The sequence below is a fragment of the Equus asinus genome, chromosome 10 (assembly GCF_041296235.1).
Source record: "Equus asinus isolate D_3611 breed Donkey chromosome 10, EquAss-T2T_v2, whole genome shotgun sequence".
Classification (NCBI taxonomy): domain Eukaryota; kingdom Metazoa; phylum Chordata; class Mammalia; order Perissodactyla; family Equidae; genus Equus; species Equus asinus.
In genome coordinates, this window is record NC_091799.1 from 44,253,520 (window position 1) to 44,276,070 (window position 22,551).

General features: G+C 56.4%; 2 protein-coding genes across 8 annotated transcripts in view; both read left to right on the plus strand.

Moving 5' to 3' along the window:
- The window catches only part of CORO2A (coronin 2A), a 53,592-nt gene extending 36,425 nt beyond the window's left edge, over positions 1-17,167 (plus strand). For all 6 annotated transcript variants that reach the window (XM_070519153.1, XM_044779153.2, XM_070519152.1 and 3 more), the window contains exons 3-12: positions 4,243-4,359; positions 6,749-6,898; positions 8,132-8,311; positions 9,030-9,146; positions 9,833-9,937; positions 10,635-10,731; positions 11,506-11,618; positions 11,932-12,022; positions 12,944-13,218; positions 14,220-17,167. In XM_070519153.1, coding sequence (XP_070375254.1) covers positions 4,243-4,359; positions 6,749-6,898; positions 8,132-8,311; positions 9,030-9,146; positions 9,833-9,937; positions 10,635-10,731; positions 11,506-11,618; positions 11,932-12,022; positions 12,944-13,218; positions 14,220-14,351 — 1,377 coding nt within the window. In that variant the 3' untranslated portion in view covers positions 14,352-17,167. The remainder of the gene's footprint in view (positions 1-4,242; positions 4,360-6,748; positions 6,899-8,131; positions 8,312-9,029; positions 9,147-9,832; positions 9,938-10,634; positions 10,732-11,505; positions 11,619-11,931; positions 12,023-12,943; positions 13,219-14,219) is intronic.
- Positions 17,168-19,984: 2,817 nt separating this feature from the next.
- Positions 19,985-22,551, plus strand: part of TRIM14 (tripartite motif containing 14) — a 28,258-nt gene continuing 25,691 nt past the window's right edge. Inside the window, exon 1 of one of the 2 annotated variants that reach the window (XM_044779158.2) lies at positions 19,985-20,291. In XM_044779158.2, coding sequence (XP_044635093.2) covers positions 20,091-20,291 — 201 coding nt within the window. In that variant the 5' untranslated portion in view covers positions 19,985-20,090. The remainder of the gene's footprint in view (positions 20,292-22,551) is intronic. The other variant, XM_070519157.1, reaches the window with a different exon arrangement.

Sequence of the window (22,551 nt, forward strand, 5' to 3'; positions counted from 1 at the left end):
AATGCCGCCCCCCCACCCTAGCCTGGTCAAAGACTTTTCTCTTTAAGGCCCAATTCAAAAGCCTTTTCCTCCAGGAAGCCTTCTCTGGTTGATCCCCAAGCCCCAAGTACCTCGTTTTCTGCCACTACTTGCACAGAGTGAGACCTGGCACATAGTAGGTCCTGAAAGAAAGGCCCGCTTGATGCCAGTGATAACTATGGTGTGAGGACGGCAAGAGGCAGACCAGGCAGTGAGAGGAAGCAGTGCCAGCTCTGGCCCCACGGCCCTAGCCCGTGATTGTCCTCCAGCGGCCTCAGCGGCTGTGCTGTGGTGGGGATGGCTGTACTGCTTGCTGGGGTGTCAGAGCTGAATCAGACAAGAGAGCAGTGCCCCTGGCGCAGAAATGACTCCCAAGTTACGGTTCCTAAAGAGAAGCATTTGCAGCCGCGTTCCTCATGGACCTGAGTGTGCTCTGGTCCCTCCCTGGGAATGCCGTGGAGGCATCGTGCACTCCCTGAGGTAGCCTGGAGCCACTGCCCCCGGGCCAGGAGGGAAGCGATGGCGGCCCCTGGGAGCAGCTCGGCCTGGCCCTGGGGGGCGTCCCGAGTGGCCCCTGATCAGGCCCCCTGCGTCCTCTGAGGAGCTCCATGAGCTTCCCCCCGTACCAGGCCCTGCCCCAGCCTTTACTGCCCTCATCCTTCATCCTCACCCCCCTCCCACGTCCTGCTACTGTTGCCATTTTGTGGATGAGGAAATTCCGGCCGCAGTTGGCACATAGTAGGTGCTGCCGCAGAGATTCGAGCTCAGGAAGCCGGCCAGCCCGCCGCCTGGCCTCTCCTGCGCTGTGCGGTGCACCCTGCAGTCCCCGAGGGCGCCCGCGGCCACGGCACCGCTGCGGTGGGACAGGCCGCGCTCACCATCCAGGCTGAGGCCTGCTCCGCAGCGCCCCTCCCAGTGCCGGCTCCGCCTTCTGGGCCTTGTTGGCCCACCGCGGAGGGGCAGGTGGCAGCACTGCAGGCCAGGCTCCGGCTCCTGCACCAGGTCCAGGGTGCTCCACGCGCGGGGAGCAGAGCAGACGATCTCCTGAGTTCGGGCCTGTGTCCCCGTAGAGCAGAGCCTGTTGCTGGCCGGCGGCTGCCTGATGGACCAAAGGGCGGCGGTGGCCCCCTGACTCCACGTGTCCCTGGCCTGGTTGGGCTGTGTGTGGCCCGTGAGCCGCCCACCAGACTGGCTAGTGTGTTGGTGTGGGGCCTGCGCAGCCGCAACCGCCCCGAGACAGCTGTGCCTGCAGCAGAGGACGAGGACAAGGACGAGGGGCGGCTGTCTAGGCGCCGCGGACCCTGCGGACCTGGGACCACGCTGGCCTCCGGCCCCGAGGGGCTGCCCTCCCAAGCCGCCAGGCCCGAAGCCCCGTCTCTGGCTGGCAGAGCTGGGAGGGGAGGCAGAGGCGGGAGGGGCCCCTGGGCTGTGTGCTCCCTTCCGGCCTGACAGTTGGCTCTTGAGAAGCCTCAGGGCAGGAACGGGTGCGGCCCTGGGCCCGAGTGGAGGGAAGGGCCCTGGAGGAGACTGGGTGTGCCGGGCAAAGCCAGCCCTGCTCAGGCCCTGGGCCCAGGAAGTGATCCAGAGAAGGGAAAGCCCGTGTTCTGCATGGACACTGACTCAGAGCGGGCTGGAGCTCCCGCGGAGCACAGTTCAGTCCCCCGCAGGCTCACACTTGGGAGCCAGAGCCCTGGCTCCCGCCCTGCCCCTTCCCCCGCCCCCCCCCACCCCCCCCCACCCAGTGACCCTGGGCAAGCCCCTCCTCCGCTCTGGGGCCGCCATCCATTAGTGGGAGCCATTAGTGATGCGGGCCACGGGTGCCGGATGAGAGGGCTCTCCTGTGTGCTCACCATCGTGGCCTCAGAGCCCTGCAAGCTCTGCAGTCTTATGACAAATTTTTGGAATCCTGGAAAGACCCATCTTTTCTGAAAGCCTGGAGTTCTGTTCTTAAGTACCTTTTTTATGGCAAAACTTACACAGTTTTTATAGAAAGTTTGGGAAATTTTTAAAAAATGCAGAATTTGATAAAAGCCACTAATTTGTCCCACCATCTGGAGATAACCACGCTTAACATTTTGGGGCATTTTGATATGCACATGGACGTGTGTGTGCACACCTGTGTGCCTAGAATCATAGCTGCTCGTTTGAGCACTTACTACAGGTCATCACTGGAGAGCGTTTCAGGCACAGCGTCTCGTTTTACTCTCATACGATCCTGCAAGGAGGGGGTTATTCACTCTACAGATGAGGGAAAGGCCTGCAAAGTCTGAGCAGGTGCATGACACAGTCGGATTTCAGGTTTTGAAAGCTCACCTGACGACAGCGTGCCAGTGGCCTGGAGGCTGGGCCAAAGGTCTGAGCTGGCCGTAGGCGTGGTGTGCTCCCTCCAAGGCCCCGGCTCAGGGGCTGCCCGGCCGCAGGGGGCAGGCAGTGTGTCCTCTCTTCCCTGTCCAGGGGCTCATTGTTTGCAGCCACGGAGGAGGCAGAACCAGCTGCAAGAAATGGAGCTGGTCCCAGCTCCCCATGTACCACTGGGAAACGGCGCACGTCCACATTCTTTCTTTTCTTTTTCTCTCTCTTTCTGACTGTATGTGAGGGTGTAATTATTTTTTCTGAACCCTTCGAGAGTTCAGGACGTCTTTGTCCTTTCTCCCTAAATCCTTGAGTGTTTCCTAAAAAGAAGAATATTCTCTTACATAACCACTGTACCTTATCAACTCCACTGAGTTTAACATTGCAACAATACTTTAATCTGACGTTCATGTTCCAGTTTATCAAATAATGTCCTCCATAGGGTTCCCTCCTCCAGTACGGGATCCGGGGTGGGGCGAGGCGTCTAACAACCTTTCCTGAGGGGTGAGAGCTGATCTGGGGAGAGTGTATCTGAAGGGGAGCCCAGGGTGGGGGGTGTGGACGAAGCCTGCGTTGGCAGGCAGAGGGCCCGGTTCCTGGCCCCTGTTCTGCCAGGACCATGCAGTGGGACGTGTAAAATGAATGCGTTGGTCCCTGCCAGCTCCGCGTTTCTGTGACTGAACCGGTGTGGCTGCCGCATGACCCGGGAAATCCAAGTCTCCCTGTGCAGTTGGAGAGACCAGCTTCAGGGCTGTCGGCATGGGCTGTGGGCCCTATGTGTCACCCGGCACCTCATGGGGATTCTCAGCAGGAAAGAGGGAAAGGGAAGGAAGTGCCTTTTCTTTCTAATTGAAATAGAATTCACATACTATAAGATTCACCCTTTAAAGTGTACAATTCGGTGGGTTTTAATATATTCACACGGTTGGTTGTGCAACATCACCACTATCTAATTTCAAAAATAATTTCATCACTCCAAAAGGAAACCCCAGACCCACGAGCAGCCACTCCCCCTTGCCCCCTCCCCCAGCCCTAGGCAGCCACCAGTCTGCTTCCAGTCTCTCTGGATTTACTTATTCCGGATTTTTCATATCATCCGTCAGGGTTCTGAACGCCAGGGACCAGGGAGTGTGTTAATTTGCTCAAGCAATGAAACCACATCTGGTACCTCATCTAAGTGGAGTCACGCAGTATCTGGTGGCTTTTCATGTCTGCCTTCTTTCACTTAGCATAACGTTCTCAAGGGTCATCCATGTTGTAACATGTATCAGTACTTCCTTCCTTTTTTGGCTGAATGATATTTCATTGTGTGAATATCCTACGTTTGTCTATCCAGTCGTCCGTTTGGCTGTTTCCACCTTGTGGCCATTATGAGAAACGCTGCTGTGAACACTGGTGCACGCGCTTTTTGTGGAGCCGTGTTGTCAGTTCTCTTGGGGATGTACCTGGGAGTGGAACTGCTGGGTCACGGGGCGCCTCTGCGTTCAGCCTTTTGATGAGCGGCCAGCCTGTTTCCCAAAGTGGCTGCACCGTGTTGCATTCCCGCCAGCAGTGTCTGGGGAAGGTCTTTTCACTGAACACCTGCACTGCGCTCGGCCCTTTGCACACCTCCTCTCCTGCGCTCCTCACACGAACCGTTTGAAACACCCATTGCTGCCTCCGTTTCACCGAGGAGGACACTGAGGCTCCCAGAAGTGATGTGACACCCCCAGGGTCACACAGGGAGCAATGGCAAGTGCTAGATTCACCCCAGTTCTGTCCCGTGCATTTTCCAGTCTGCTCGGGGATTGTCGACTGCCCGAGTGACTGTCCGGATGCTAACGTGGAGGTAGCCGCCTCCCCGCCCCAACCTGCCTGGGCCCTGTTTTGCAGACGGGAAAGTTGGACCCCCACTACCCGAAGGTCTGCGGGCACAGAGGGAACGTCTTAGACATCAAATGGAACCCTTTTGATGATTTTGAGATCGCCTCCTGTTCTGAAGATGCCACGGTGAGTCAGGCGTGGGCCGCCTTTCCCGAGAGGGGGGCAGGGGCAGGGGGAGATGGGATCGTGTCCGTCCTCGGTTCTGATGCTCCTGACTCCTTCATCCTTCGTGAGGTGAGCTCCCTGTGTGGGGAGGGGTGACTTAGATGGAGGAGGAGAAGTTCTGGGCCCCGTGGCATTGGGGCACCCCCCCCTACTCTCTGTGGGCCTCAGTTCCCCCACCTGTAAAATGGGCATAATAGCTCCCAACCATCCAGTGAGAGCCATATTCCAACAGGAAAGCCCGGCTTTTGGGGAACTATAAAATGCTGCAGGGCATTTTCACTGTGGCCGGAAAACATTATGCCACTTAATTTCACAGACAGTGGGGACGGGAGCTTTAAAAGGACAGGAGTGGGAGCCTCCTGCAAATATGGACACCAGCACCATCCCAAAAGCTTCAGTCGCATCCCCTTTTTTGAGTCCCTGTTCTGTACCAGGGCTGTGGTCCCTACCCCCACAACATTCAGTGTTATTTATTCATAGTTTATTCTGTACCCTGTCCTAAAACAAGGTGGGTATGGCTTAAAACAAAATACATGGATGTGATCAGACAATTAAAATCAGGATAAAAGTCATGGGTACCATTTCTTGTGAGCCACTGTTCCTGACTCTCCTTCCGGTATCATTTCACTCAGTCTTCCCAGCAGCCCCACCAGGTGGGATATTTTTCTGATGGGGAAGCCGAGGATCTGAGAGGTGCAGCACTCTGTCTGAGGCCACACAGAGCCAGGCTTCACACTGAGGCTTGATTCCAGAGCCCAGTCCGTTTCCATTGAGCTGTGCCACTTCCCTAAAGAGCAGCAGCCACAGATGGAGGAAGTGAGGAAATAATACTAGAAACGTTAGCTGTGGAGGGTTGTAGCTGTTGAATTCCAAGTGTAGCTCTGAGCTGCCTGGCAGCCAAGGCAAAAAGGGAAACAGACTGTATTGCAGAACCCTCGCTGTCTGATCAAAGGAAAGAGACCAGTTCGTCAGGAGAAGCAGCTAGAAAATTCTAAGAGGACTTGTGTCAGTTTCCATATAGGGGATTTAGGAACACAGGACAATGTCTGCCGAGGTGGCTTCACTGAAGTGGCAGTCAGCCCCTGTAAGAGTTGGCCTCATCTCCAGTGAGTTCAGGGCTTCTGACGGGGTGTTGAATATCTGCTTCTTTCCCCACTCCCGGAACACCTACCCCTTCAGGCCTGCTTTGAAGGCTCCTTTCAAGGTCTTTATTAAATTTCTAGCTAGCTCAATTGCCTGTCACTGTCCCTTCCCAGGTGCCCCAGGGGCAGGATGAGTGGACACCACTATTGGGGGTGGCAGCGTCTAACCCTGACCCCAGGGCCTGTGGGGCAGGGACGAGCCTCTAGTCTCAGGAGTGTTGGGGACGGGCTCTGCACCTCCCAGACGGAGCTGCACAGAGTCCATCCTCCAGCGAGTTCAGTTCTGTGCGGAAACAGCCCGCCCTGGACTCCTATCTCTGGAGCCTGGCATGCTCTCGTGGGGTTGCCTTTATGGTTTTAAGTCCAAGACGACCAGGAAATAAATATTGGCTGAACTGAAAGCAAAGTCTACCTGACAACCTGTGCATCTCTAAGGGAAGGGGGCGTACAATCCCGTGGGGACCGGAGGAGCACCAAGTCAGCACCATCTCCAGCTGCATTGCCTCTGCAGCGGCCCTCTGTCCTCCGCTTGTATGCCTCCGTGGCGGGGAGCTTACTTTCTAGGGTGGAAGCGCCTTCCATCCTCAACAATACTGCTCTGGGGGGGAAGCCCCAGCCCCCCTGCCAGGCCCTTGCTGTGGAGTACAGGCCTGTGACTCCATCCAGCCTGGCCCTCTGGCCTTCAGGCTTTCCTCTTCCTGGCCATCCAAGGGGGCCCTCCAAAGGAAAGAGCATGTCCTGCTCCAGAGACTGCGATGGCTCCTTAGTGCCCTGCGGATGATCATGAACCCGTTCTCCTGGCATTTGAAGCTCTGCCCTCGGCCTTTGGGCTGAGGAGGGGGTAGAGAACTTTGAGGGATATGCTAGGCTGGGAGGCAGATCTGCTCTCACATCCAGCCTGGGAGCCAGCCTGTGGCCCAGCTGCCCCTTGGCTGCCTCAGGTCATTAGAACAGCAAAGATAACCAGGGGCCATTTGGAGGCCCGGGGTCATCTCTGGTCAATGCCAACCCCTGCTTGGGCTGGAGGACCTTGGCAAAGCCCCTGTCCCTCTGAGGGACGCCAGCTGCCCCTCCACTGAGTGAGAGGTGGACAGAGAGAGAGATCCCCCGGCCCTTCTGCTGGGCACTGCCAGCTCTGTGGCTCAGGGTGGCGGAGGTGCTGGGGTGACCCTGGCTAACACTCCCCCCGACCGTGTCTCCCCTGACAGATTAAGATCTGGGACATCCCCAAGCAACTACTGACAAAGAACCTCACGGGCTGCAGGAAGGAGCTGGTGGGCCACGCGCGCCGAGTGGGCCTGGTGGAGTGGCATCCCACGGCCGCCAACATCCTCTTCAGCTCCGGCTATGACTACAAGGTGGGTCTGCCTATTCGTTTCCTGGGGCTGCCCTATCAAATGGGCAACCCGGGTGGTTTAAGACAGCAGAACTTTATTCTCGCACAGTTGTGGAAATCCAAAACCGAGGTGTTGGGAGGGCCCTGCTTCCTCCAGAGGCTCCCGAGAGGGGCCCTTCTGTGCCTCTTCTGGCTTCTAGTGGCTCCCGGCCTTCCTTGGCTTGGAGCTGCCTCACCCCAGCCTGCGTCCGTGTTCCCGTGGCCTGCTCTGTGTGTGTCTGCACGTCCTCTCCTCCTCCTATAAGGATGCCCATCATCGGCTTTAGGGCCCACCCTAATCCAGTATGAGCTCATTGTAACTAATTCCAGCTACAAAGACCCTATGTTCAATTAGGGTCACGTTCCAGGTGGACATGAGTTTTGGGGGGACACTATTCAACTGGTAAGTCTGCCTGGAGGGCACGGGCTGCACCCCACCCAGGGGAGCTTCCCCTGCTCCGAAGACTGCCAGCTGGCTGGCTATGGGCCCTGTGGACTGGGGGGTTCACAGTAGAGGAGACCATGGTTCTATTTCGACTCGGTCTCTGACTTGCATGGTGACCTGGGAAAACCCCGTGTCTTCTCTGGGCCTCACTGTCTCAATCTGTACACAAATAGGGTTGATGTGACCCTAGCCATGGCTTTTGAACTCTTCCCTTCGCAACTCTGTAGGGCTTCACTCGCCTCGGGGGCCCACGGGCCTTGTACCCCCTTCAGAAGGGAAAGGATCAAGTGCTCTTTCACCGGTGGGTGGCAGGTGTCTTCCGGCTCCTGCTTCCCTTGAGCAGAGTATTCTGTATACAACTCCAGGGGTGCTATTCACACCATAGGCCACGGGAGGGGATTGCCCTGACGGCGGGCAGTGCCCAGCCTGTGCAGCTGAACATGGCAGCCTGTTGGTCTGTGTGAGGTGGGAACTGCTGCTAGGCTGTTTGAGCCCGCGGGACTCCTGGGGCCTGCCCGGCGTGGACGTCCTGTTGCTCCAGGGCAGATGGTGTTCTCTTTTCACTGCCAGACAGCCTGACCCCTGGCTTCCCCTCCTGCTGTGTGACAGCTTCAGCAGCAGATCCCTTCTCCCACCCGAGGCCCCGGGGCCAGACTGCCATCTGGGCTTCCCTGCTGGGGATACCGTGTTTCCCCGCAGCCTGGTGGCGTGTGGCTGTGGGGTCTGGCGGGGGGGTGGCCACGTGCTCAGCGCCCGCTCTCTGCTGTGCAGGTGATGGTCTGGAACCTGGACACAAAGGAGTCTGTAATCACCAGCCCCGTGAGGACAATTGACTGTCACCAGGACGTGATCCTCTCCATGTCCTTCAACACCAGCGGCAGCCTGCTGGCCACCACCTGTAAGGACCGCAAGATCCGGATTCTCGACCCTCGAGCCGGGACCGTCCTCCAGGTGGGTGCCGGGCTGGGCTCTGGGTGGGGTCAGAGGAGCAAGGAAAGGAGCAGGCTCGGGGGAGGCTCCTGAGGACAGGGCAGTGACGCTGTCGGCGTTCTGGCCGTGCCTTCACACGGGCTGGCCCTGTCTGTTGAGCCGTAGGACATGTCATCCCCATTTTTCAGAAGAGAAAACTGAGGCGAACATAGGCCAAGCGACTGGCCCACACCGAAAGCCAGGACTTGAACCTGGTCTAATTCCAGAGTTTGGCGGTGCACCTCGGCTCTGGCAGGAGGTGTGACCTGGGGTCAGAGCCCTTGGGACACCCCTGTCCATCCACTGTGGGCCTTAGGCCAGCTCCCGGAGCCTCTGTTCCCTCCTCTGCAGCATAGGCCCTTGGTGTTTCTTAGTTCTTCCTCTTGGAGGATTAAATAAGATAACCCAGGTGCCAGAGCACGCCTGGCCCCATGCCTTGCATACAGTGGGTGCTCAGTAATCTTTCAGCAAGAGCAGGAGCTGGGCAGAAGTTTGCCACTGTCCTAGCCCAGAAAAACAACTCTCAACCAAAACAGTGGGAGAACCTCCATGTGGGTGGGAGAGACCCAGGAAGGCTTCCTAGCGGTGGTGCCCCCAGAAGGCTTCTCCAGGAAGAGCTGGGGTGAGAAAGGCAGGCATTCCGGGTGGAGCAGCAGCATAAGCCAAGGCAGGGAGTCCCTGATGGCACATGTCCCTCCAGGAAGCCAGCTACAAGGGGCACCGGGCCAACAAAGTGCTGTTTCTGGGGAACCTGAAGAAGCTGCTGTCCACGGGCACATCCCGATGGAACAACCGGCAGGTGGCCCTGTGGGACCAGGTGAGTCTCCCACACAACTCTGCCAATGCCCCCCGCCATCACTCCTCAGCTGAGTGCTGGCTTCATTCATTCATTCATTCATTCATTCATTGAATTGACTGACGAATAACAGGGAGATGCCAACAACCGAAGCTGCTAGCTCAGACCTTGTGATCTTGTCGTTCAAGGGGGGAGAGCCTGGACCCAGGAGAGGCCCGGGTGGTGGGGAGGGGACCAGGACTGGGGGACAGGGAGAAGGAGAGGGCCTTGGGCAGAGGGCACAGCTGGAGCAAGGGCTCTGAATGACAGCCCGAGGCACGTGGGCAGGAGGAGCTGCTGTCAAGGTAGCTGAGTGTGGGGTGGGGGCAAGGGCCAGGCCAAGGAGTGTTGACTCGAAGGAGCTGTTGGCCCGAGTTTCAAAGACTGGACAGGTTGCCTCCTCTCTGAATCTCCCTCCTCGTTTATTACAGTGAATAATAAAACAGGAGGGGAGGGCTGGAGAGAGCAGGTGTGTGAGAAGTGATTCCTTCAAGGCAGGATGCTGGCATGATCAAAGGTGCTGGTCTCTCACACACACACAAACAGCCTCTTGCACATGCACACGTACACACATCCAGAGCCCCAGGACAGGGATTCTTAGCTCAGAGAGCACCACTGAGGGCCCCATGTGTGACCCGCAGGCCTTGCTGGTCTCCCTTCCCTTGCAGGACGACCTCTCTGTGCCTCTCACAGAGGAGGACCTAGATGGCTCCTCCGGTGTGCTGTTTCCCTTCTATGACGTGGATACCAACATGCTCTACGTGGTGGGGAAGGTGAGCCTGGCACAGGAGGGAGGTGGCTGCCTGGACCCCTGAGGCAGGAGGCAGAACTACCCCAGGCCTCGTCCCACTGGTGGCCAGACAGCAGCCTGTGGCCCTTGGGGTGCAGGGCAGGGACTGACCAGAGTCACTGAGCCCTCTCCAGCATGGTGAGCCCAGCGCCACGTGGCCTCCTTCCCAGCTCCCAGGAGCCCCTGGGCCCGCGTGCTGGCAGCTGAGCTGGGCTGGTCCCTCCCCCTCCGGGCCCAGGTGAGGAGGGGCCAGGGGTGTTTCTCAACGGGGCCGCCTTCAAATCAGGGCAGAGCAGGGCTTCCTTGGGGGGGACTGTCCGGCTGTGGCACCCCTGGCCCCTGCTCCCCAGTGCCAGCAGCAGCACCCCACCCTGCCCCGCCCCATCATTATGACGGTGACAACTAGAAATGCCCCCCTGAAGGGTCAGACCCCCGGATGGCCTCAGGACACACCACCTGTGACCTCTGTGTGTGGCCTCCGCTCCCGGGGCTGGGCCTTGGAGGCACAGGGGTGGGCTTGGGTCATGGTGGGGGGACTGAGCGTTCAAGTGAGGGCCCCTTCTGCCTTGGTGACAGTTCCCTGGTGTTCGCTCACCGAACGCCAGGATTCTGCTGCCTGGCGGTGGGGGCCGGGCAGGGCCTGATGGGCAGCTGCTCTGAATCCACCTCCTCCCCTGCAGGGAGATGGCAACATCCGCTACTACGAAGTGAGCGCCGACAAACCGTACCTGAACTACCTGACCGAGTACCGCTCCTACAACCCACAGAAGGGGATCGGTGAGTGTGGGACACCCAGGCCGCTTGGGTGGGATGAGACAGGGGTGAGTGGGGTGTGGGCCCTGCCCTGGAGGGGCCTCATTCGAGAGGGGAGACGGCGGGCCAACACTCTGCCTCGGTGGGAGCTCTAGTTGAGGTGTGCACGAGGCTCTCCGGGAACACAGAGGAGGAAGTCAGGGAAGGCTTCCCGGAGGAGGCAACACTTGAGGAGCTGAAAGAGGAAGCACAGAGCACAGCATGGGGAGAGAATGAAGGTGTTCTAGGTCAAGGTTAAGCAGTACAGTAGCAAGGAGACGGGAGAGACCTAAGAGAGCCCCAGGGAGCAGACTTCACCTACTTTTTAAGTGTGTTTGGGATTAAAAAAACAAAAAGGAACTAACTACAGGTTGTCTAAGAAACCTGCTTAAACATAGAGACACAGCTAGATTAAAAGGAAGGATGGGGAAAGATCGCAGCCAACACGAATGGAAGGGGAGCAGAGCAGCTCTGTGGCGAGCCTCGGGGCCGAGCTGGGGCTGGGCCGCAGGGCCTGGAGCAGAGCACACGCCTGTGAATGTCTAGCTGAAGACGTGTAAGTCCCTGAAGGTGGGGACGGGTCTGATCCCTTGGGCCCCATCGCCCCAGCTCTGCAGGGCCCGGGGAGGTGGCTGTGGGGGCGGGACGCTGCGAGAGGCGTCTGTGTCAGTCCAGAGCGCAGCCAGGCTTGGCCACACCCCTGGGCCCCGTGGCCCCGCCCAGCGAACCCCTGGGCCCTCACTGGCCCTCTGCCCGCAGGTGTCATGCCAAAGAGAGGTCTCAACGTGTCCTCCTGTGAGATCTTCCGCTTCTACAAGCTGATTACGACCAAAAGCCTCATCGAGCCCGTGTCCATGATTGTGCCCCGGCGGGTGAGGCTGCTGGGGCTGTCTGGGCGGGAGGCGGGGCGCCCCTCCTGGAGCCGTGGCCCAGCCCCGGGCAGCCGCAGGGAGGCCTTTCTTGCGGTCAGCGCCGCGTCCCTGACCCCGAGAGCTGGGAGCCCTGAGTCTCAGCTGTCTCTGCTCTTGAGTTGCTGTGTGACCCGGACCACATCCCTTTGCCCTCTGGGCCTCGGTTCCCTCCACTCACAGGGGTTGGCAGAGTCTGGCCCCACCCTCTAAGGGCCCTCCCGGTCTGGCAGCCTGTGCTCCCACCCGGCCCTCACTGTCCTGACTTCTCCTACAGTCAGAGTCCTACCAAGAGGACATCTACCCGCCCACGGCAGGGGCCCAGCCCTCGCTGTCGGCCCACGAGTGGCTCAGTGGCATGAACAAAGGTGAGGAGGGCTAGCAAAGGCCTCGGGCCAAGGTGGGGGGAAGGGAGTGTCCAGTGGCCCCAAATAGCTGAGAGGGGTTTGGCCTGTGTCTGTGTCCTTCCGTAACCTGGGAGGGCTGCCCCTTGACAGTCAGTCCCCAGTGGCTAAGACGGTCACATAAGGTTCCAGGAAGGGAGAGGCTGGTCACAAATGGCTCAGGAAACTCCCTCCAAATCAAGGGTTTTGCCCCGTGAAAACTTCTTTGAACTTGGGCTGTGCAGAGTGACTGGGTCGTCCCCGGCGGACACCTGTTGCCCATCTGCCCTCCACAATTACTCTTTGACCCGAGACACCCCCTGGGCAGCAGCCCCCACCCAGGCCCATCTGCCCGCTCTGCCTGCCCTGAGTCAGCCTCCCTGTCCTGTGAACACAGGGGCCACCCCAGGGGGAGGTGGTGTGTGATCCCCGCTCCCTGACCCGAGCAGCTGCCTCTGCCATTGGGATCCCTCTCCCTTTAACCCCCTTTTTTTGTATAACCCTGAGACAGTCTCGCGCCTCTCTGGGCCTCAGTTTCCCGTCTGTGTTGGTGATGCCTGCCTCCCCTGCTTCTGGGGGCACTGGGAGAACTCATGAGCCGGCAGAGGGCGGCGCGCAGCGTGGGGGGGCTGTCCGTACACGGCCAGGCAGGCTGTGCTGGAGGAGCTGGGGTTTGGGGGTGGCCCCAGGACAGGAACCGGCCGCTCCTACAGACAGGCCTCCTCAGAAGCCTCCCGCGAGGAGCTTTGCGCTCCCGTGGCCCCAGTTCGTGGGCTGTGCCTGTCTGCGTGTGGCCGTATCTCCCGCATGTGTCGCGTGTGCCTGCGTGCCCGTGTGTGTCAGTGCCCCCCTTGCCATCTGCTCCCGGGCACTCAGTCCTCACACGGTCCCTTGTTTCCCTCCCAGGGCCAGTCCTGGTGTCCCTCAGGCCCGGCTCCCAGCTGCTGAGCCACCAGCCTCTGTTTCCAGAGAGACCCCTCTCCAATTCCATGGCCCCCGCCTCCCCCCGGCTCTCCAGCCAGACAGGACAGCTGGCTGCGGAGGATGCGCGGAGGCCCCGCTCCCTGCTGGAGGAGAAGGCGACGCGGCGGGCGGCAGAACAGAGGCTGGAGGAGAAGAAAACCTGGTTCTCAAATGGCTTTGACATCTTCGAATGCCCCCCGCCGAAGACGGAGAATGAGGTGTGAGCCAGGGTGGGGCAGGGGCCTCGGGGCGGGGGCAGCTGCCAGGGGGAGGAGAACACGAGGGGCGAGGCCCGGCCCCTTCACTAGCTCTGTTAATTCGTTCAGCAGACAGGCCGTGAGCACCATCTGTAGGCCCAGCTGGTGGGTTTCCATACAGATGGTGGGGAACCACCTGCGAAGTGGAGAGGGCTTGGCCTGGTGGCTGTCCAGTCCCTTCCAGTTCTGACCCTCTAGGATTTTCTGTGCTTTCGGAGGCAGCGTTTATCAAGTGCTGCTGTGCGGCAGGTCCTGGGGCAGGCACTCAGATATGTCGTCGGATTGAATTCCCTCAACTGCCCCGGGAGTCAGTATGTCGTCGCTGAAAACACGAGGGCTGGCATCCACAGTGGAATTCTGATCCTGGCTCTCCAGAGCACTAACTGTAGGGCCTCGGACCTGGGGGCTGAGTCTCTCTGAGCCTCAGTTTCCACTGTGGTAAAGTGGGGGTACTAATACTACCACCCTTGTAGGGATGTTGTGAGCATCAGTGGAATAACAAAGGTCCTCCAGGGGTGCGCCCAACATCTAGTACCCTTCCATACAGCAGCAGCAGTTAGGATAATGCTGAGGTGAGTTTTCTCACCCCCAGTTCCCAGAGGAGGAAACTGAAGCTCAGAGAGGGTGAGTAACTTGCCCGAGGTCACACAGTTTAGTGGTGGTGAAAACTCTAATCTCGAGACTTCAGAGCCAAGTATCCTTTCCTCCATCCCATGGGGGATCCAAGGAGGCAAAAATGTCTGAAGCATCAATTCTTTTGGAATTTCATTTATTGGGTGAAGAAAACAAGATTTTTGTAAAAGATTTATGCAATGGCTGCCCCTTCAGGCCTCAGCCGCATTAACTGAATCACATCCACCTTGCTGAGTCAGAAAGCGGCAGTGTCTTATCCCTTCTGCTGGAGTCCTGCCCCTGCGCCCGGGACACCCCGGTGAGCTCTCCTCTGTTCTCTGCTTTCCCAGCTGCTACAGATGTTCTACCGGCAGCAGGAGGAGATCCGCAGGCTCCGCGAGCTGCTGGCCCAGCGCGAGGTCCAGGCCAAGCAGCTGGAACTGGAGATCAAAAACTTGCGCGTGGGCTCAGAGGGGTTCTGAGCTGAGACCTCTGCCCAGTGCCCTCAGGGACACCACTCAGCTCCACGGGGAGGTCTGGGATCCAGCCACAAGGCCCCCAAGGACAACCGCTATTTCTGTCGTTTTTACCAGAAAACGAAACTCTGGGTCGCTGAGAGATTCCAGTGGGACGTGGTGCCGTTTTTCTATTTGCCTTCTCGAAACAAGTGTCTGAACTGACTCTTTTTAGATGAACTTGCCTTCTGTTTAATCTGTTTTTAAGGGTCCACGATGAGCTATAACTTCTCAAGAAGAAAGAACGTTGTAGAAAGTTAGAGCTGGAAGGACCGAGGAGGTGACCCAGCTTAATGATTTTCAAACGGTGGTCCGTGGGATAGGGGAGGCTAGGTAGACGGGCTGTGTCCCCACTGCCGCTTTCCGACCAGACGGCTCTTCTGTTTTATATATTGGCTTCTATGGAATACATAATTCTGCTACTTAAAAGAAAATTTAGAAGTTTAAAAACCAGTGATCGGCCCAACTCCCTCATTTTACTGGTGGGGAAACTGAGGCCCAGAGACAGGCAAGTGATCAAGGTCCCCAGAGAGTTCAAGGCAGGGCCAGGCTGAGCTCCTCATCGCCTGGTCTGCCTTTGCTGTTTCTGGGCTGATACAGATCTCAGCCCACAGGGCAGGAGTCCGTTGGTTCCGGCCTCAGCTGAGTCCGGACTCACTGACGTCCCGCAGGCCCTTCCTCTGCCCCACCTCCAGTCTCAATTCCTCCATTGGAACAAGGGGGATCCTGGAATAAGCTCCCCTCTGCAGCATCTGCCCCTCGAGATGAGAAACTTTGGCCTTGACTTGGGGAAACGATCTGGGTTGGCTGCAGGAATTCACAAGACATTGGCACAAGGACAGAGGGAATTTAACTTCAAGGAACTAAGTCAGGGTCCAGCCCAGTTCTAGAACACAGACAGGAGGCCAAAAGCATCCTCTCTTCTTCAACCAGAATCAGCCGGATGTGGGTAGACATTATGCCCTGTGTGAGACGCAGACATGAGAGCGGTGCGGCCGACCACTGACTGACACCACCAAAGCCCTCAGGTCACAGAGCCTGCCTCCCCCGGGAGGATGTGGGCAGATTTCAGCCATAACAGAGAGGCTCCCAGGAGGGAGGGAGCCCCAGCACCGGAAGTCACAGGCAGAGCCCTCGGGAGGGCTCCTGGAGAAAGATGACTGCACTGGCAGGGCAGCAGGACCACGTGGCCCTGAGGCTCCCTTCCAGCCTGAGAGCTTTCCATGTCCCTCTTTTGTGAATCTGTGTTCTGAGCCCTTCTCGAAGGTTCTCTTTCTCAGTGGTCAATACAGCCGCCCAGCTAGAGATGGAGAATGTTGGAAGGAGGTCTAGACAGTGAGTTTTGCCCACTGATCCAGGAGCTAGGATGGGGACTGCAGGAGGCCACCTGGCCCGGTAGGTTTCAACCCAGGCTGTACATCAGAATCCCCTTGGGAGCGTTCAGGAGATACAGATGCCCAGGCCCAACCTCGGACCACTTGAAGCTGACTCTCCGAGTAGGGCCTAGCCTCGTGTATGTTTTTATAAGCTCCCAGGTGATTCTGCAATACAGCGAGGATGAAGACCCCCCGGGTTAGTCCATCGGCACCTGTTTGCGGTCAAGATGAGGCAGACAGGGAGTGCCAGACAGGAGCTGGGACTCTAGCCCTGTCCTCTCAGTCCTGGCCGGAGGCTCCTAAAATCAGGAAGCATTGTCCCGAGCCCTCACTCAGGTCTCTCTGGGCCCCCTCCCTGGCCGCAGCGTGATGGGGGCTCTGTGCTCCCGATGGCCCCCTTCCCCATGGCTGAGGCCCCCTGTCTCCTGTGCACGCCAGACACCCATGTTCCTCCTTTTATCCCCTATTTACTCAGTCGCTGGGGCTCGCCAGGCTTGCCAAAGGCCAAATCCCAGGTATTGTCAGGGAAGCAGAGCTCTGCTGGATGGGGTTACCTCTCCCACCTCTTTGTGGTCCGCACTTCACAGTTTACACAGCCTCCCACCTCCGCTCACAGACACTTCCTCTCCAGCACCGCCAGGCAGGCATCAGTATCCCCCTGGTCAGAAGAGGGGACGCAGCCTCAGAGCATGAACCAGCATGTCCGGGGCGCTGCTGCAAAGCGCTGGAGGCGGGGCTGAGTCTGGGGAGTTTCCCAGCAGCCCCCTCTGCACAGAGCCATCCCTTCTCCAGCTCTCCCCACCCCCAGGGGGGCCCAGACCTCATGCTTGGAAACAATATGAAGGCATCCATGAACAAACTTTTTTTTTTTTAACATCTAGAATAAATTATTTAAATTATTTCACAGCAAGGGAGAGGGATAGGTAATTTTTATCAGATATTTTTTTAAGCCATTTTTTAAAATTACGTTTTTGTTTGTGTTCTTGACTGATGACGTGAGCTTGCCAGGCACTGGCAGAGCCAGGCTCCAGGCTCAGGGCAGGCAGAACGCGCGCTCATCTCCCTGCTCCGTCTCCTGGGGGCCAACTGTTGACTCAGGAACTTTCCGAGGATGAAGACCGCACGGGGACATGAGCCTTGGGGTGGACCCACCTTAGCTCTGCATTAATTGTTCTTCCTGGAACAAACCTTGAGATTGTATCATAGAGGGAAGCAGGAAGTCGGAAATCGATCTATGCTCTTAATATGAAACCGTGCCTGAAACAGTTTGAATGATTGTTTTAATGTTGTTTCTGAAATTCCTTGTACCTTTGTAAAAAAAAAATAAAAGTGAAGATAAATAGATGTGGAATCGTGCAATGGAAAGAATGTAACAAAATAATAAACACCTGCCTAGACATTTTAATACACGGAGCGTTCCTTTTCTTGATTTGTTCCACAAATACCATTAAGAACCTACTGTTGGGGCCAGGCACCAGGCTGGGAAACAGGTGAGACAGACTTGGTCCCTGCCCTCTGAAGAGGTTTCATCATGCTTAGGGGAAAGGAGAGGGAAAGGATAGGGGAAGGGCATGCTGCTCTGGGAAGAGCAGCAGGGAAGTCTTCCTGGAGGAGGTGATATTTAGGCAGACACCTGAAGGATAGATAGGAGTAAGCAGGGCAAAGTGCACTTCTGGAAAAGAGTGTTCCAAGCAGAGAAAACTGCCTATTCTCTTGTCGGAAAACAAGCAAAGGGTGGAGCATAGACAGGGTAGGCATCAAGGGATTGAGAGAAGAGCCAGGAGCCTTGTAGTGGGAGCTGAGACTTTTTTCCAGCTTTGTTGAGGTATGGACTGACAAAAATTGTATATGTTGTATGTGATTGGGGTTTTTTAAGGACAGCCCTTTTTTTTTCTTGCTGAGAAAGATTTGCCCTGAGCTAACATCTATTGCTAATCTTCCTCTTTTCTTTTTCTCCTCAAAGCCCCAGTACATAGTTGTATATTCTAGTTGTAGGTCCCTCTGTTTTTTTCTTTTTTGTGTGTGAGGAGGATTCGCCCTGAGCTAACATCTGTGCTAGTCTTCCTCTACTTTGTATGTGGGATGCCTCCACAGTGTGGCTGATGAGTAGGTCTGCAGCTGGGATCCAAACCTGCAAACCCGGGCTGCTGAAGCAAAGGGCACAGAACTTTAACCACTTGGTCACAGGGCCTGCCCCCTTGTAGGTTCTTCTATGTGAGCCGCCACCACAGCATGGCTACTGACCGATGAGTGGTGTGGTTCCGCGGCTGGGAACCAAACCTGGGCAGTCAAAGCAGAATACGCCCAACTTTAACGGCTGGGCCATCAGGACTGGCTCTGCATGTGATTCTTTAAGGTGTACACTGTGTTATATATGTATACACTGTGAAATGATTGCCACAACTGCTTCACAGTTGGGTTTGTGTGAGATCTACTCTCGGCAAATTTCAGGTATACAGTATAGTTCTGTTAACTACAGTCACCGTGCTGTTCGTTAAATTCCTAGAACTTAGGATTCTTATAACTGAATCCTTTTCCCCCAGCCCTCAGCCCCAGCAACCACCTTTCTACTCCTTTTCTATGAGTTCAACTTCGTTTTTAGATTTCACATCATAGTGATACCACAGAGTGTTTACCCTTCTCCGTTTGTTATCTCACTTAGCATGTTGTCTTCTGGGTTCATCCATGTTGCAAATGGCTGGATTTCCTTTTTTAGGGCTGAATGACATTTCACTGCATATACATACACTACATCTTCTTTATCCATTCATCCTTCCAAGGACACTTAGGTTGTTTCCATGTCTTGGCTGTTGTGACTAATGCTGCAATGAGCACAGGAGCGCAGATACCTCTTGGAGATCCTGATTTCATATTCTTTGGATATATTCTCAGAAGTAGGATTGCTGGATCACATAGTAGTTCTATTTTTAATTTTTGGAGGAAATCCCATACCATTTTCCATGGTTTACAGTCAATGGGAGCTGAGACTTTAGCCTGGGGGCAATTGGTGTTTCTAGGGTGTTTCTTACAATTGTGGCAACGGTTGGTTCTCCTGGGGAAACAGCAAGAGAGAATCAAGGGTAAGTGAAAAGTGTAGGCAACGCACAGTATCTGGAAGGCCACAGCCAACCTCGGCCATCTGCAGGACTGCAGTTTTCTGAGCACGACCGGACTAGCTTCACTAAGCAGGGATCCCACCCCCTTCCAGTTAGCCCGTTAGGAGTGTCGACCTTAAAAATAAGATAGCCAGTTATTTTACCAGCAAAATGGGTTTATTCGGCACTAGCAAAGGAATTGCAATTTCTGACTACCAAGCTATAGCAAAAGCCATAGGCAAGTCCAGCAAACAAAGGAGAGGAAGTTATTTTATAGAGAAAAAGGAAGAAGTTCGGAAGGATAGTTTCAAAGGAAAGCCTGTCAGTGCAACACAGGAGTTCAGTGTGGTGACGGTTTCTCCCTGGCTGAGTGGCTGGGGTAGTCGATTTCAAGTTGGGGACACACCGTACCTCTCCTCCTGCTGGGGTCTGTAAATGACGATTCTTGTAATTGACGTGGAGTCGTGGCGTGTCAGAGCTCCCCCTTCTGGCGTCCCAGCTCAATTTAAAAAGAGGGTTTCTTAACTTAAAAGCAAATTTACCTATTTTACCCTCAAAATGAGTTTATTCTAGAATAGCCAAAAGAATTACAATTCCTGACGTGTGCACTACGGCAAACCACAGGCAAATAAGAAAAAAAACCACGCACGAGAGCCGCTTTTATAGAGAAAAAGGGGGAGTCGGGAGAGGCTGTTCTAAGTGAAAGTCGATTGGGGGAAAATAACAGTTCAGGGCAGCAACCGCTTCTCATTGGCTGCGCTGTCGCCGGGTCGGGAGAGAAATCTTCCTTCGCCAATAAAGCCGCTTCGCTTCCTCTCCACGATGCGAGTAGTCTCTTCGTAACTGACGTGTGCGCCAGGGCGTGAGGGCTCCCCTACAGGCCTTCCCGACCTCAATTTAGTGGAAGTTTCTTTCATTAATTTCCACACTGTATTGCGTTCGCAGGAGCGCGCCCCCGTTTCTGCTGCGGCCACCTCGGGCCAGACTGAGCTGGCTGCAGGGGCCTGCGCCCTCGCGGGGGCTGAGACGTGCTGCGGCAGGCGGGGCTGAGAGCACCCTGCTGCTCCGAGGGTGACGATGCTGCCGCTACCCGCCCCTCCCCAGTCTGCGCTTCCTGCCCTCCTGCCACCGAGCTGGGCTGGCCCGCGGCCGCCCCGCCCCACCCCACCGCTGAGGTTTCGATTCCCCAGGGGAGCCTCTCTCCGCGCTGGCGCGGCCCGAAACTGTGCGCACGAATGGCGGGCGCCGCGGCGCTCAGCCCGACGCCTGGGGGGCCCGAGGACGCGTGCCGCTGGCGCTGCCCGGAGCACGGCGACCGCGCGGCCGAGCTCTTCTGTCGCCGCTGCCGCCGCTGCGTGTGCGCGCTTTGCCCGGTGCTGGGCGCGCACCGCGGCCACCCGGTGGGCCTGGCGCTGGAGGAGGCTGCGCACGTGCAGGTGGGGACGCGGGCGGTGCGCGGGGCGGGGGGGCGAGCCGGGAGCAACGGACGGGGAGGGGCGTGCCCAGGGCCGCGCTGCCAGTTCCCCGTCAGGACCTGGAGCCCCAAGGCGGCCCAGAGGTCGTCTAGGCTGTCTCTGTCGACTTGTCATTCAGAACGAGAGACTCAGGCCCAAGGAAGGGCAAAGGCGAGCCAAGGCCGTTCGTTAACCTTCGGAAGAGGTGGGTTTGCGAGTGAGAACTTGGAGCCCCGGCAGGTACCCCATGTCCCTGAGCTCGTCCACTATGGCAGATCCACCACACTGCCCTTGGGCTGGAAGAAAATCTGCCTTTAACAGAGAGGAACGTCACTCCTTTAGAGAACAGCCGTGTCACCCCGGAAAGCCACACAACCATCTCCTCTGCTTCTCTCCCTGGAGTTCCCTGGAGGGGGCCGTGGACTGCCCGAGGGCCCGAGAGCAGACCCAAAGGCCCCTCTGACCACCCCGGCCCGCCCCTCCCCCTCCACACGCGCTCCAGTTCCACGCCTAACAGCCTGGCGAGCTAGGACGGCCATTTGATCCATAAGAAAAGGAAGACTCTGGAGGCGGAGGGGGGCCTTGAACCCAGCTGGACTGCCTCCCCGGGGCCCATTCTCACCTCGGAGCCCTCACCCATGCTTAATCCTAAGAGTGGCCAAGGCCTCCAGACTCTTGTTCCAGCCTTGTGGGCGACCCGTTCTGTGGCTCTGGTCAAATCCCTCGCCTCTCTGGGCTAGGCAGGCCCTCCTGTCTTTGATAGCCGTTGATGCTACCACTTCTACTGCCAAGAAGTCTTTCCGTTATTCACCCAGGCCACAAGGACCTTTCCCCTACAAGGCATGATTTAGCACCATCACGTGGTGACAACCTTGGAGCTCCAAAGTAAAGATGGGCCCTGTAGGGGCCAGTCAAGCTAGTGGAGTCCTGGGTTCAAGGCCTGCCTCTAAGATCTTCCTTTTCTTATCTATAAAATGGCTGTAATAATAATGGCTCTGCAAAAGGCTGTTTTTCAGAGTTAATAAGGCTGCTTTCCAGAGATAAGGCCAGTGGATCTCACAGGTAGGTCGGTCCACCCACTTGCCTATGCATACCCATTTTGCATCAGCATACCCACCCACTTATCTGTTTATCAATCATCCATCCATTCATTCATCCATCGTTCATTCATCAAACATCCATTCAGCACATACCTTGTGCCATGAGTCAAGGAATAGATCAATTCTTCCCTGACCTGGAGGAGTTCCCTGGCTGGTGGGGGGAGAACAAACAGTGACAATACACTGTGATAAGTGTTGTAACTGGGACCCAGAGAGAAGACAATGTGAACCAGGAACAGGAAGCCCAGGAAGACTTCCTAGAGGAGGTGCCATTGGAAGTGGCCTTGAAGGATGGGTAGGATTTTACCAGGTACCAAGACAGGAGAAGCACCTTGTGACTGGAGGGCACAGGCACCAGGAGGCTGGATTATTCTTGGGTGATAGACAGGAGCTAGACTTGAAAGCTTAGAAATCACAGTGGAGTAAGGATGTGCTCCTGAAAGTTGAGGCTATGGCTTATACTTGGGTTACTATCGTGTCCCTACCCCCACTCCTGCCTAGAATAAAACTGTGCTGGGGCCACCCCATGGCATAGTGGTTGAGTTCAGCAGGCTCTGCTTTGGCAGCCTGGGTTCATAGGTTCAGTTCCCGGGCACTGACCTACACCACTTGTTAGCCATGCTGTGGCAGTGACCCACACATACAAAAGACAGGAAGATTGGCATAGATGTTAGCTCAGGGTGAATCTTCCTTAACAAAAAAAGAAAGAAAGAAAAGACAACTGTGCACACAGTAGCAAATGCTTGCTGGATGTTGAAATGACATCCATCTATTGAGCACTTACTGTCTGCCAAGCACTACACTTTGTGTACTGGTCAAGAGTAACATCAGAGCTCACAGGTCACCATGACAAATATGATAATAAGGAAAAAGTTTGAAATATTGCAAGGATTACCAAAATGTGACACAGACACAAAGTGAGCGAATGCTGTTGGAAAAATGGTGCTGACAGACTTGCCTGACGCAGGGTTGCCACAAACCTTCAATTTGTAAAGAACGCAATGTCTGCAAAGCGCAATATGAGGTATGCCTGTACCTCTCATTCTCTACAGCAGCCCTATGGGGTTATCCCCCTATTTACAGCTGAGGACACCGAGGTTTAAAGAGGTGAGTTCACTTGCCCAGGTCGCGTGGAAGTAGGG